Source organism: Ambystoma mexicanum, chromosome 12, assembly GCF_040938575.1.
Source record: "Ambystoma mexicanum isolate Mex_15411 chromosome 12, UKY_AmexF1_1, whole genome shotgun sequence".
NCBI classification, from domain to species: Eukaryota; Metazoa; Chordata; class Amphibia; order Caudata; family Ambystomatidae; genus Ambystoma; species Ambystoma mexicanum.
Genome location: NC_090936.1, coordinates 92,974,286 through 92,988,797, shown reverse-complemented (window position 1 = coordinate 92,988,797; position 14,512 = coordinate 92,974,286). Strand labels below are relative to the sequence as shown.

At 44.2% G+C, this 14,512-nt stretch overlaps 1 protein-coding gene across 2 annotated transcripts in view; it reads left to right on the top strand.

Moving 5' to 3' along the window:
* RELN (reelin) overlaps nucleotides 1–14,512 on the top strand; it is a 2,335,047-nt gene that overhangs the window by 1,137,934 nt on the left and 1,182,601 nt on the right. For both annotated transcript variants that reach the window (XM_069628072.1, XM_069628071.1), the window contains exon 10: nucleotides 10,197–10,437. In XM_069628072.1, the coding sequence (XP_069484173.1) occupies nucleotides 10,197–10,437 (241 nt within the window). The remainder of the gene's footprint in view (nucleotides 1–10,196; nucleotides 10,438–14,512) is intronic.

Here is a 14,512-nt window from a genome sequence, read left to right as displayed (position 1 = left end):
GACACATGCCAGATTTATTTCGCATCAACAGGGGCTTACAGACATTCCGACTCCATGTCTTTTTCAGCGTCCAATCCGGTAGTGAAAAAACATCTCCAAGGTCTAGCAAGGTTATACCCTCCAATAAATCTGCCTCTTCCGGTCTGGGATATTAATGTGGTGTTGGCAGCTCCAGCACATGGAACATTCAAGCCCATGGCTTCAGTGGAGTTTAGACTAATCACGCTGAAGATGACACCATTAGTGGGTCTTACATCATGCAGAGTGAGTGAAATCCACACCCTGCTAACTTCAGAACCATACACTATTTTTCACAGAGAACCACAGAGTGGGTGTTGAGAACCCACCCTATTTTATTGTCAAAGATCGTGTCAGCATTTCACTTGAATGAGGAAATAGTGCAACCTACTTTCTTTTCTAATCACCAGTCAGAAGCACAGAGAGCGCTACACAGTTTATATGTAAGAAAAGTGTTAACGTTTTATCTCAGCAGAACGATATCAGTCTGAAAAACCGACGCTTTTTCACATTCAGGGGATCTGTGCCAGGAACACAGGCATCAAAGGCTATAGCTAGATGGATTGTGGCCGCCATCACAGAAGTGTACAAGCTGCAAGACAAGCACTACCGAGCCAACATGCATGCCCATGCGGTCAGGGCCAAGGCAAAAGCAGTAGGCTTTCAAAGGCACATGCCGTGGCGGGTTATCAGCAAGGAGACAACATGGGCTTCCCTGTCCACCTTCTGCAAGCATTACTGCTTGGACAGTAGCGTTAGATCTAATGCAGCGTTTGGCCAGGTAGTACTGAAAAACTACTTAGCAGCATATGGTACAGCCACTCTCCTCCATAAGGACTTCCATCTGTTGTAAGCGCCCATCAAGTATGGAGGACAGGGGACGGGATGCAGGAGTAATTTAAGGTTACTCACCCTAGTGACTAACATACTCCTAGTCCATAGTCCCCTTTCCTCCATGCGACCCACCGCCCTTCCCCCCTTTCAAGGTAAATAGTCATGTTCACATCAGCTGGCCGACGTGTAAAAGGGGGACAGACATGAGGTGCCAGAGGGGAGGGTTTGCGGCACGCTGATGCATCAATGGCCACGCCTCCGCTTACCTTAAATTTATAGGGGAAATGCTCTTTTTTTGTGGGGAAAAATGGTTCAGTTCCCGTCCCTAGTGAGGGACGCCCATCAAGTATGAAGGAAAGGGGACTCTGGACTAGGAGTAAATTAATCACTGCGGTGAGTAACTTTGAATTTACCTGTGCTCTCTGACTCCACATCCTCCAAATTCCATTTGCTCTCTGGTTCCACATTCCACATATTGCCAGTGCTTGCTCGTTGCACATTCCACATATTGCCAGTGCTTGCTCGTTGCACATTCCACATATTGCTTGTGTTCTCATGTTCCTTTCTCCCATATATTCCCTGTACACTCTGGTTCCCCATCCACATATTCCTTGCTTTCTTTGGTTCCACATCACCCATATTCCCTGTACTCCCTGGTTCCAAACCCTACATAATCCCTCTACTCTCTGGCCCCACATCCCATTTAGTTTGTGCTCTGTGGTTGCATATCCTACATAATTACTGTGCATTCTGGTTCCACATACCCTATATTCCCTGTGTTCTCTGTTTCTACGTTCCACATATTCCCTGTACTCTCTTGATATGCATTCCACATATTACATCTGCCCTCTGGTTCCACGTGCCACATATTCCCTGTGTTCTCTATTTTCACATATTGCCTTTGCTCGCTTGTTCTTCATGCCACTTACTGCTTGTGCTCTCTCGTTCCACATGCCATATATTCCTTTTACTCTCTCGTTCCACATGCCACATATTCCTTGTGCTCTCTGATTCTACATCCACATAATCCCGGTGTTCTCTGCCTCCATATTCTACATATTGTGTGTACTCCCTGGTTCAACGTCACACATATTGTCTGTACTCTCTGGTTCCACATCCCACATTTCCTTTATGCTCTCTGGTTCCACTTTCCAAATTGTCCATGTCCTCGCTTGTTCTACATGCAACATATTCCTTGAGCTCCCAGGTTCCACATCCTACATAATCCCTATGCATTCTGGTTCTTCATATGTGGTTATGAATCCCACATATTGCCCGTGTCTTCTGGTTCCACATCACACATTTTCACGTGTGCATGATTGTTCTGCATTCCATATATTCCTGGTACTCTCTGGTCCACATATTCCTTTTACTCTGGTCCACATCCCACATATTACCTTTACTCTATGGTTCTGCATCACACATATTCCTTGTGCTCTCTGGTTCCACGTGCCACATAATCCCTGTGGTCCCTGCTTCCATATCCAACATAATTTCTGTGATTTCTGGTTCCGCATGCCAAGTTTCCTGTAGCCCTGGTTCCCCATTCCACATATTTCCTGTACTCTGTCAATCTACTTTCTACATTTTCCGTATCCTTTCTGGTTTTACATTCCACATATTTTGGAACGATTTATTGGACGGCCACTCTCAACTCTGGAAGTTCCTTCCTTCCGCAGTGAGGGTGTCGCACAGTAAAACGCTTAACTGATTCAGACTTGGTCAGGTTTCCAACCTGTCTAATACCCCTCAGCTTCTTCCCCCTGTGCCACCAATAAACCAGCCGGTGTACAGAAGAAGGTAATATCTATTTATTTAAATTACAGAATTATTAATCGCTACGCCACAATAACGTAAGCCAACCACTCCGTGGCACAATACAATAATCACATATGAAATGTACACGCATTAATAGACTGGCATGTATTTCTTAGTAAACTTTCAGTTGCAACAACAAAACACAGGTTGACTTTTAAATAAAATCACACATGAGATTTCTCTGCACATGAAAACATAGGAAATAAAAACACAGTCATTATTGTATTTCTCAAAATGCTCTTTTCTCCCAGCACCCCCCCAGGCATTCGTTATATGTGACCCCCTTTTTTGTGGGAACAGAGCACATTCAAATGAAAGGCAGGTTTTTTGGGTGATGCTTGTTTTAGGACACCTGTCTTCTATAGGGAAGTTATGGGTTACAGGAAAATAAGGTCAACCAATTACTTTATTGGCTATAGTGACTATAACACACTGGAATGAGATTTGTTCATTTCGAATCTTAACAAGAATCATCCTGTGATCTTTTCTATAGGGGAATTAATTATTTTCAATCAAATGGGCCTGAGGGAAGTCTACGCCATTTGGCCCCTCGGCCCACAAGTGATTATGGCAGGTCGTTGCCCACACATTTGATGGCTTCGGCATATATCTACTTACATGGGAGCTCTCTGTTCTTAGCTTAGGACTCCAGCCAGATTTTAGGACACTCTTTTGGGGACAAGTAGTAGTCAGCTAACACCACAGGCATGGACAGCTCAGCTATTCTCAACCGGGCAAAGTCAGTTTTGGAGGCTGTCTCCGTCAGACAGGGCTCCTAATTTTCCAAACACAAGTCTCCTTTCTTTTCTCCTTCTTTCTCTCAGTGTTTGTCTCTTTCTGTCTCTGTCCCCACCTTTTTTTCCTCTCTCTCTTTATTATTTCCTTCTCTCTGTTAGTTCTTTCTCTGCAGCCCCCTTTCTCCCCTTTTGGGTCATAGGGTAATGCTATTATATAGTACTTATGACACATCCACATTCTGACTATTCCCACGCATTGGATTCGACATTCATTTTCTCGCTACCTCTCTAGTCTGGCCTCTGCCAGCCGATAGATAGGTCAAGGGTTTTAGGAGGTCCAGATTATGGATAATGAGGCCATTGCATTTGGGCCTTCTTTCCATGGGTACATTTCTTTCCTTATTTTAACAGTTGAAAAGATATAAGTGTTTATTCTGAATTGTCCACACATGGGCCACAGGTTAACATGGAAAGTCGGTGTCCATTTTGAAACCAAGTCGGCCGTTACTTTTCAATAATGTCAGTGTGTATGTTGCAAAGTGTTTCTGTTGCTGTCAAATGAAATATGTCACTTGGCTTCACTTTAAGATATAAGTCACCATTCCTTTTTATTTTCCAAATGCACAGCATTTTAATGTATTGCAGTCTCATGCATCATGCTGCTGTCTGTTCTTCCAGCCAAAAGAGGTCTTTTTCCATTTTACATGAAGTCGGCATATGCAGAAACACATATCTTTTGGAATCCATTGGGCACATTCAGCAGTATTACATTCTATATGTATTTGTATTTATTTAGTATTTATATAGCACCTTAACCCAAAGCGATTTTAGATAGCAGATTTATAAAAACAGTATAGAGTTGAGCAAGTGACAATTGACAGTAGATGCACAGAATCAGCCCTGTTCGGTCAGATATAATTTCAATGCGTAAGAGGTGATAGAACGAATACAGAGAGAAAGAAGATTCCATTCAAAGGAGCAAGGTGCCCAAGTGTACGAAAGCGTGATTGTGCACAAGGAGGGGCTGGAACTGTCAGTCGAAACTGAGTATTAGAACGAAGAGAATGAGAAATGTAAGACCATAAAGAGATTTGAATTTCAAACAAAAAAAAATAATTTAAGCTGTGCGTGAAAAGGAAGCCAACCCAGAGTATGGAGAGCAGGTGATATTGATTCACATGGGGTCAAACAAAAGAGTACGCGAATAGCAGCATTAAAAACAGATTTTAGAGGAGCAAGTCAAGATGCCAGAAGACGAAAGAGTTTAGTAGAGCAATAGAAAAGACGTGAAAAGATTAGAGAGGATATGAGTAATTTACTTGCGGCAAAAGTTAGAAAGGAACAAACTTTTTTAATGTTAAATAAATTATAGCAGCAAGCTCGAGAGGAGCGATATGATGTTTAAAAGATAAAGCAGAATCAAAGTAGAGTCCCAGATTGCGAGCAGTAGATACGAAGAAAGGTTGAGGAGGAAATGAAATAAAAGAAGGAGGAATAGGAAAGGGCATAGTAGTAGAGGGAAAAAAGAGTAGTTCCGTTTTTGTGGTATTAAGTGTAAGATAATGAGCAGACTTCCATGGTTTGATGGCCATTAAGCATGAGGAGAGCTGCGTGTGAATATCAGAAGAGAAGGAGGAAAAAGACAAAGCGCCGAGTGTCGTCAGCGTAGAAATGGTGACTTAGACTGAAGGAAGAAATAATATTAGCGAGAGGGGAAGTTAAAGGGAAAAGAGGAAAGGCCCTAACACCGACCCTTATTCAACACCATGAGCCAGAGAATAAGAATCACAACTGTTCACCTGGGTGCCTTTCCATTTTGGTAATGTTGAGTGAGGCCCACTTTTTGCATTCACTGTGCCTCATGTTGGAAAGTAAATGTTTTGGGCTGGCCTGCATGTTCCAATGGGTCTCATCCATCAGCCCGCTTTAATCTTACAGTAGTGGCCTTGCGTGGCCTCTCGGGTCATATCATTCTGGTGCTGAATTTATACCCAACAGTTTCCTGCATGCTCTAATTCCACATCCCACATATTCCCTGTTCTCTCTGGTTGCACATTCCACATAATCCCTATGCTCAGTGATTCCACATGCCATATATTACCTATGCCGTCTTATGCCACCTGCCAAATATTATCTGTACTCTCTGCTTCCATATGTCACATATTCCCTGTGCTCTCTAGTTTTACATCCCACATATTGCCTGTGCTCTCTGGCTCCACTGCCCCTATGTTCCATGTGCTCTCTGGTTTGACATTTCTTGCCTGTGCTCTCCCATTATACATGTCACATATTGTCTGTGCTCTTTGGTTCCTTTATCCCATGTTCCCTTTTGTTCCACATCACACACATTCCCTGTTTTCTCTGGTTCCAAATCCTACAAAATACCTGTACTCTCTGATCCCACATCCCACTTAATCCCTGTGCTCTCTCGCTCCACACATTGCATGTGCTCTCTCGGTTTACATGTCACATATTATTTGTGCTCTGTGGTTCCACATGTGACATATTGCCTGTGCTCTTGTATTCTGCATGTCACATATTTCGTATGTTCTCACATTGCTTTATTCCAAAGATTATCCATCGACATGTTCCCTGTGGTCTCTGGAATCCACATTCCACATTGTTTTTGCTGCCACATTCTGCATGCTACATATTCCATGTACTCTCTATATCCACATCATACATAATACCTGTGCTCTCTGGTCCCATAACCCACATAATCCCTCTGCTCTCTGGTCCCACAACCCAGATAATCCCTGTGCTCTGTGGTTCCGCACCCCACATAATACCTCTGCTTTGGTGTTCCTCATGCCATATGTTCCACATGCTCTCTCTGGTTCCACATGCCGCTTATTGCTCTTGCACTCTGGACCAATTCCGATAGCCTTTCAAGAACCAGTCGCTTTAGTATGTTTGTGTGTCTGCTTCTCTCTCTCTCTTAACTCACTTTTTCCGGCAGCATTCTGTTTATTTTCTGTTTCTCATCACATTATCTTGCCCCTCGCCCAGCTTGCTTCACGCGCACAAGCCCCTATCCAAAAGACAGGGGTACAGTTCTAAAAAGGCTCAAGGTGCATGCTAGTTTTATGAATGTAGCTAGGAATAGTCTGGCCTGCCTTGATGCCTTTCATAAAGTTAGCTGTTTATGGTTCTATCTACCTCGTTCACTTCTCTTTCACCTAGCGCCTCGTTCCGCCGTAAGTACAAAGCGCTTTAACTGCTAAATGCCCTACACCCGTTTGAACTGTGACTACTAACCATGATTACCTACACCTCCCAGAAATCCCATCAGAGCCCTCTAGTTTCCAAAGCTTCGTAGCAAATTCGTTTTTTTTAATTAAGACACGATAATATCACATATGTCATTATGGGGTGATAATAGACTGCAGCTCTGCCTAATTATAATGAGGGAAATCCATTCCCAATGTAATGATCATTGCTGAGGTCATTCAAGCCATGAGCTATTTTCTGACCTTCAGTAGATGCATCTAAAATACCACTGTTCATCTCCGGCAGTTGTGCAGCAAGGGGCTGGAGGTGGCAGGCTTCCTCTGCTCTCACATTATTATAGCAGTCCTCCCCCCAAAAAACAAAACAATGAAGCAACTGATATCTTCTATCCCTCAATCCAGGGGTCTGTGACATTTAACTTTCCAGATGTTTTGGACTACAACTCCCATCACCCCTATCCAGCATAGTGAAGGATGCTGGGAGGTGCAGTCCAAAACATCTCGAGAGCCACATTTTGCAGACCCCTGCCCTAACATCTCCCCTCCAGGAGCTCGTAGTGGGGTTTCCTGAAGGAATGCATCAGTCACTGCAAATCAATTAAAGAAAGTGAGGAGGACTCTTCCGGCACACTCTTCCCATTTTACAGAGATTTCAGTTTGCAACAACAAATGTAACATTTCAGATGAACCATGTCATTTCAGAATTACTGTCAACAAGCTGCGAAAATACAATGTTTCCAATTTGCCTCTCATTGCAAACAGCCTGAAGGACATGAAGGTTGATTGTGGCTATTTGATGCCTACAGCACGACTGCCCCCACTATAGGGGGATAGCTCAGGGGCAACGCGCTCACCTTGGAAGCAAGATGACACGGAGCACCACAGGTTGGATCTCGGGTCCGCGCTTAGAATCCTCTGGGTATTAAGCGCGGTATAAATAATATATCATATCATATCATATCATATATACCCATGAATCAACTTGTATTCAATCTGTCGAGCCCATGCTTGAATTCCTGTTTTCATTGAGCACAATTCGAGCAAAATGTACAATTTTGTCCTTTCTCAAGCTACGTTGGGCCGGCAGGGAGAGCAACACGTTGCTCAGCCTCATTGCGCCAGAATGACCATAATTATTCCCTGAATCAGGCCTATTGCGACTTGAAGCAGTTGGTCATTCTCCATCTTGATTCGGTTGGGCGCATCCTTCCTGTTGACGTTTATTATCCTTTCCCTTATTTCCAAGAGCTGAAGACCAAAACTCGCCTTGTCCTTCCTGGCGACGCTTATCGTTTCCCTTATTTCCAAGAGCTGAAGACCAAAACTGGTCTCGTCCTTCCTGGCAACACTTATCCTTTCCCTTATTTCCAAGAGCTGGAGACCAAAACTGATCTCGTCCTTCCTGGCAACACTTATCCTTTCCCTTATTTCCAATCGCTGAAGGCCAAATCTGGTCTCATCCTTCAAAACTAAGATATGCAGAGTATAGCACACAGGGATTTCATCCCAATGCTTCTTGCCCCATCTGTCAAAACCATGCCATGCTCCGTTGATCTCAGGCACTTTATATGCTACCTGTGCGTCAATATTCGTTACCTGCGCTTCAATATTCAACCATGCTCGTAATCTAGGCATATACTTTGACTCTTCCCTCTCCTTCTCTCGGTTATGGGTGAAAGGATCAAATACAAAGTTTTTTTTGGGGGGGGGATCCCCCAAACACCAATTTTTAGGCCAAAAACCATTAACTTTACCTATACCAAAACCACAAAAAAATACATTAAAAAGAAGGCATTCAGTCTTTTTTTTGTATTGCATTTGATCCTTTTGTTTTCGAATGAATGACTGGACACCCCTCCTCTCATCATATCTCCCTCACTGCTCGGGCATGTCGCTATCATCTCTTGAACATCCATAAAGTCCGTCCCTCTCTCACCTTCCATGCTACCAAACTCTTAATTTCCTCCCTCATCTTCTCTCGCCTTTTCTATTGTTCTTCTCTCTTCTTCGGTCTTCCCGCTTCCCATCTTGCCCCCCTCAAATCCCTTTATCACTCTGCCATACGTACTCTCTGTCTACTCTCTTCTCATGACTCTACTTCCAACTCACTTTCAAACCTAGGATGGCTTTCTTTCCTCTCCCAGCATAAATTTCACTCCCTTTGTCTTGTCTTTAAATCTCTTCATGACCTTGCTCCTCCTTACCTCTCTTCTCTCCTCTCATTCTATACCCCCTCTCGCTGCCTTCATTCTGCTCATCTCTTCTTACTTTCTGTTCCCCCACCACCATGTGCCTCTTCTCGTTTCCGCTCCTTTCAGCTTCTTGCCCCGTTACACTGGAACTCCCTACCTCTCTCTGTCCGCTCCTCCCCCACCTATTCCTCTTTACGCTCCTCACTGAAAGAACTTCTTCTTCACTCCTCTCTCTGATACCTTCCCCCTCTTTCTATCCCCTCCCTCCTTCTAGTATCCTCTCTCTGTTCTCCTTACCTTTATCTGTCTCCGTCTCTCCTATGATCTCTCTTTTGTTGCTCACTTCACTCATTACTCTCTCCCTCTCGATCCTTCTCTACCCCCTCCTCTCCTCTCCCTTCTTATTTGTAAATTGTTCTAAATACTGATTTTATGGCTTGATTCATGTTTACTGTTTTGCTTCTACTGTTCCATGTTTTATGTGTTACTTGTTAACTGTAAAGCGCCTTGAATTAAGGTGCTATATAAAACAATAAAAATACAAATACAAATATTATGCCAACAATCTAGTGCACCGGTGCCTGGCGGGAAATTTCCCACAAGGAAAATGTGCCATTGAAACTAGTCGGCACATCCTCACCGCTTGCCCAGGGCTATGGGAGAAATATGGTAAGGGCTACGGTAACATTACAAATTCTGTGACTGCTTGGTAGGGGATTATGCAATTACTGGGCCCCGTTTACTGCGAACCCCTAAAATGCTGATTCTTTTTTTTATTTCAACCCCCTTTTCATCCCATATATATGTGGGGTGTGGGTACATTATATAATGGATGAAGGGGGGGCTGTGGGTGTCTCCCCCCGCATATACATGGGGTGAAATGAGGGTCCAAATAAAAAAAAAAGTCAGCCCATTTGGAGGTCGCAGTAAACAAGGCACAGAAATCACATAGATCCAGTGGGAGAGCGATCAATCTCGGAGCTCTGTGTATCCCACCGAAAGCCTTGTAATCGGTGCAGCTGCGTTTTACATACGGAAGGAAATACTTATCTCATTTAGTGAAATGTCTACGTAATACTGTCTTGCTCAGCTGTTTTATTCTGAAGTTGTAATTTTAGAACTCATTTGTTTTTATTGACTGTGAATTTTGTGAATTTTGTTTCTGTTGTAGTGCCGAAGATTTTGGTTCAAAGCCACTATGCAGTTAAATCAAAAAAATGTTAGAAAAAGCAATGTTGTACTTCTGCTTTCTTCCCCCCCCCCCTGTACATAATATCCATGCCAGTAGGTTATTGGTTAAGTCACTTGTATTCAGGCCGCGGGTTCCAATTTTAAGACTGTTTGCGTTTCTTTGCTAAATACTGCAGGGCGCCTTCCAACGTCAGCACCATTCTCCACATCATCTACCTGCCCCAAGAAGCCAAAGCCGAGAACGTGAGGTTCCGATGGAGGCAGCAGAACGCGCGTGCGGGAGAGGTGTACGAGGCCTGCTGGGCTCTGGACAACATCCTGCTCATCAATGCGGCCCACCGGCAGATCATTCTGGAAGACAACCTGGACCCCATGGACACCGGCAACTGGCTTTTCTTCCCGGGGGCCACTGTAAAGGTGAGATGATGTTTTTACCTGAATTCTATGTCCAGAAATGACACCAGCGCCAGTGTCTCTGGCCTGGATTCATCACTATAGGAAGAGAAAAGGAACCAGACTGCCCCACCCTTAAACGCACAAGGGGGAAAAACCTACTGGCAGCTAGGAATTATTCAAACTAGCTATTGAGGATCACACTTGTAGTCATACAGATAAAACAAAGTTTAATTAAAAAAACACAATGTTAAAACAACAGACAACAGGACAACAAATTACTGTTGACCACCATACAGACAAATATTCATGTGTCATGTCATAAATACTGAATCAAAGGATAGATCAATGTGTAATGAACAATTCTAAACACATTTTACTGGCCATTCATTTTTTCTGGATTCATCACTGCAATGTCAAAGGGAACATGGCAGCACATCTTCACACGGAGTGATTGTTATTGTGTGAAAGTGCACCACAGACAATTTGTTTTAGAACACATACAGAATTACTGTGGCATAAGCAGTTTCAATGTACATTTTAGTTTTGGCTCATTGGTGGACTTTTGCTCCACTTGGAGAGGTACTAAACATTGCAGTACAGTAGTGGGCTTAACATTCCTTTATGCTGCCACCCGTCCATCCACCAGAAAATCACATCCTCCCATCTGACTCTGGTCATCATAATAAAAATAACTGCCATATTTTGTGCATAGGTATAAAAAAGATGTTTCTACTACCCAAGTTAAGGCTACACAGTGTATTATTGATCGCAGAAGAAGATAAGGCTGTGGAGGTCCTGAACATGTATAAAAAGCAGAGTTGGAACTTCTATGATTTGCATCTGTGACCTGTAGAAAGAATGACGTTTTCAGAAGAGCTCAGTGTTGTGGTTCTTAGGCCTGGGCATGAGATGAGACACACACGGGTGACAGGGGTCAGGGGCCAAGGTAGGATACAACCTTTCCTCTATTCGCACTCCTTCAACAACCTCGTTCTTCCACTCATCACTTCCTTTCCCCTCTTAGGCTGCGCCCTCTTAGCCCTCCCTCTTTCCTACGGTGCCCCCGGAGTACACAACATCTTCCCCTTATTAAATGTCCACATCTATATCTCTTCTACCCATTGTTGCAGTCCCTGTATCCCTCTGCCTGATCTTCCTAGCACCTCGCTTGGTTCTTGTTGCCGGGCCACGCTTTCTTCTACCTCTGCCCCTGGGGCTCCCCTTGCTTCTGATGGCATCACTGCACTAGGGGTACTTCTTTCTTCCTCCTCAGGTCTTCTGAAATGTCTGAAACCATGACGCGTTTCTGGTCACCTCTCTGTCTCCTGATATTAGGCCCTTTCCTTGCTGTTACTGTTGTTATTTCCGGCATGTATCTGGAATCTTTCTCACAAGTCTACGTTGTACAATGACCTCATCTCCGATCTCAAAATTCTTCTCTACCGCTTTCCTCGGTTGGCCAGTATACTACATTGCGACCACCTTCCTTCTGGTGTGTCATATTTCCTCATCCATGTCATGCTTGAACACTCTCATGACATGGCGTCCTTGTTCTTAATCTTAACAGTCTTTTCATTATCAGTTCCGCAGGTGTCATTCCTGTCGCCTCATGTGGGGTGGTGCGATACTGCCATAGCATCGTACACAACGCCTGTGGTATCGACACTTGTTCCACTTCAGCTTTCTTGATGGTGTGTTTAACCGTCGCTGTGAACGTTTTGAACATTACATTGCCTTCTGGCCACAATGGTGTACTTTTCCGGTGTTTGAAACCTAGGTGGCCCGCTAGCCTGGCAAACTCATGACAGTTGAATGGTGGCCCATTATCCGTCTTGCTGATCGTTGGAATTTCCCATTTGCTGAACACTTCATCCAAGACCATGCTCTTGAAGTTTGTTGACGACACCACTCTTGTTATTGGTAACCACGAGTATTCATCAATCAGGACCAATATGTATGCGCCGTCCTGCATTGGCCCATACATTTCAGCAGCTACCGTGTGCCTTATGGTTTCCAGGAGATTCATTATTGCCACTGGACTTGGTGTGTTTGCTCTTGCTGTCAGTTGACACGTTTCACACTGTCTGATGGTTGCCTGGACCATCTTGTCAATCTGGGGAAGCTATGTCTAGTGCCTTAGCAGTCTTTTGGTGTTAACCACTTCTCATTGTCCCTCATGAGCCAGCTCAGCCACCAAAATCTAGCGACGCTAGTATTATACCAAACTAGGTAACACTGCTGTTGAACCTAACCACACTAGGACTGAACTGAATTCAGCCAGACTAGAATTGGAATGATTATGATAATGCTGCCTTGAATCAGACCAGTATAGAATTGGACTGAATCAGCAAGGACACACAACATAACCACTAGCTCACCCACACAACATAACCACTACCTCACCCAACTCCAGGGAAGCAATAAACCCAGGATGGCATCTGCCACTGGAATATACCACAAGCCAAACCTAAAACCAGCCATCTCAACCCCAAAACCACAACGAGGCAGACGTCACTGTGGGTTATAGAACATCAACCTACTACCGACCTTGAGAAAGCAAGCAACTCGAGGAGGGCACTTGCCCCTGGAACACATCACAAACTCATACCGAAGTCCAAGACAGAAAAGCAAGCCACTGCATCTAACACTGCACAACTCAGGAAACATTCAATCAAAATGAATACATAAAAGTGCAACCACAATACAGGATCGCAGAGAAAGACAAGCCACCACAATCCCCGAGTGAGACGGACATCACCGGGCCGCAACACTCCGACCTTACCCGAGGCCAGGAAAGCAACTAATCCCAGGAGGGCACCCACCCCTGGAATACATACATTACAATACATCACAAACCCAAACCGAAAACAGAGGCACAACATAACAACTACAGTGAGGCAAACGCCACTGTGTGTCAGAGCGCCAGAAATCAAGAAAGTAACCAACCCAGGAGGACTCAAGACCCTGGAATATACCAGAAATATACCTCAAACACAAACCTCAACACAGCAACCGCAGCAAGGCAGACACCACTTTGTGTCAGAGTACACTGATTCAACCAAAAGCAAGGAAAGCAACCAACCCAGGAGGGCACCCGCCCATGAAAAAATTAATTATATTGATTGCAAACTCAAACCGAAAACGGAGGCAGAATTCAACATCACAGCGAGGTAGACACCACTTTATGTCAGAGCTCACCAATATAACCAGAGACCAAGAAAGAAAGTGTCGAAACACACCGATCTAACCAGAGTCCAGGAAAAAACACGACCCAGGAGGGCACCCTGCCCTGGAATATACTGCAATCCAATTCTGATTCCAAAAAGCAGACTGCAACTCACAGCTACAGCGAGGCAAATGCCACTGTATACTGAAGCAGACTGTGCTACCACTAACCCGAGGAAATAAAGCGAGCAAAGAGGGCACCTGCCCCTGGAATATACCACAAACCCAAATTCCAGACCAAGACACACAGACCACTAGCATGCCACGATGTAAGAAAGACAAAGAAACAAGAATGGAAAAAAGAAATAAGAAGGAAATCGCTGCCCCATGGGATGGAAACCACCTACCAGAATTTTCACAACACCTCAAAATCCACACCACCCACCACTTTAATGGACTCGGGATACAGACCAAAATAAGAACAAAAACAGAGTGCATCTCCCGCTACCTCTCCACCTACAACCCTATCTCAATAGAAAACAAAAGCTCCACAAACGGCCCACAAGCAAGAACCCAAACAAAACTGGACCCCAGCAGGCCGCCAAACCGCACACCACAACACACAGAACTCAGGAACTCAAAAGACATCTTTGAAAAAGACCCCAACAAGAATCAGAACCAAACTAGAATCCCTAACCATCCACGCCCCTTACATAACCAAAGCCTGTAAAAAAAGACCACATGTACAAATGAACAATCCACTACTATGAACCAGATCAAAGAAACCTATCCCTCAATGTAATTGTATTCCTCAGCAAAGAAACAAAGGCCCCAAGCACACTATCAGCTAACAGCCTCATCCAAAAAAGAATCTCAGGAAAGGAAAACCCAACAAACACCACCCGACGAAGATGCAGGAAAGGATAGGCAA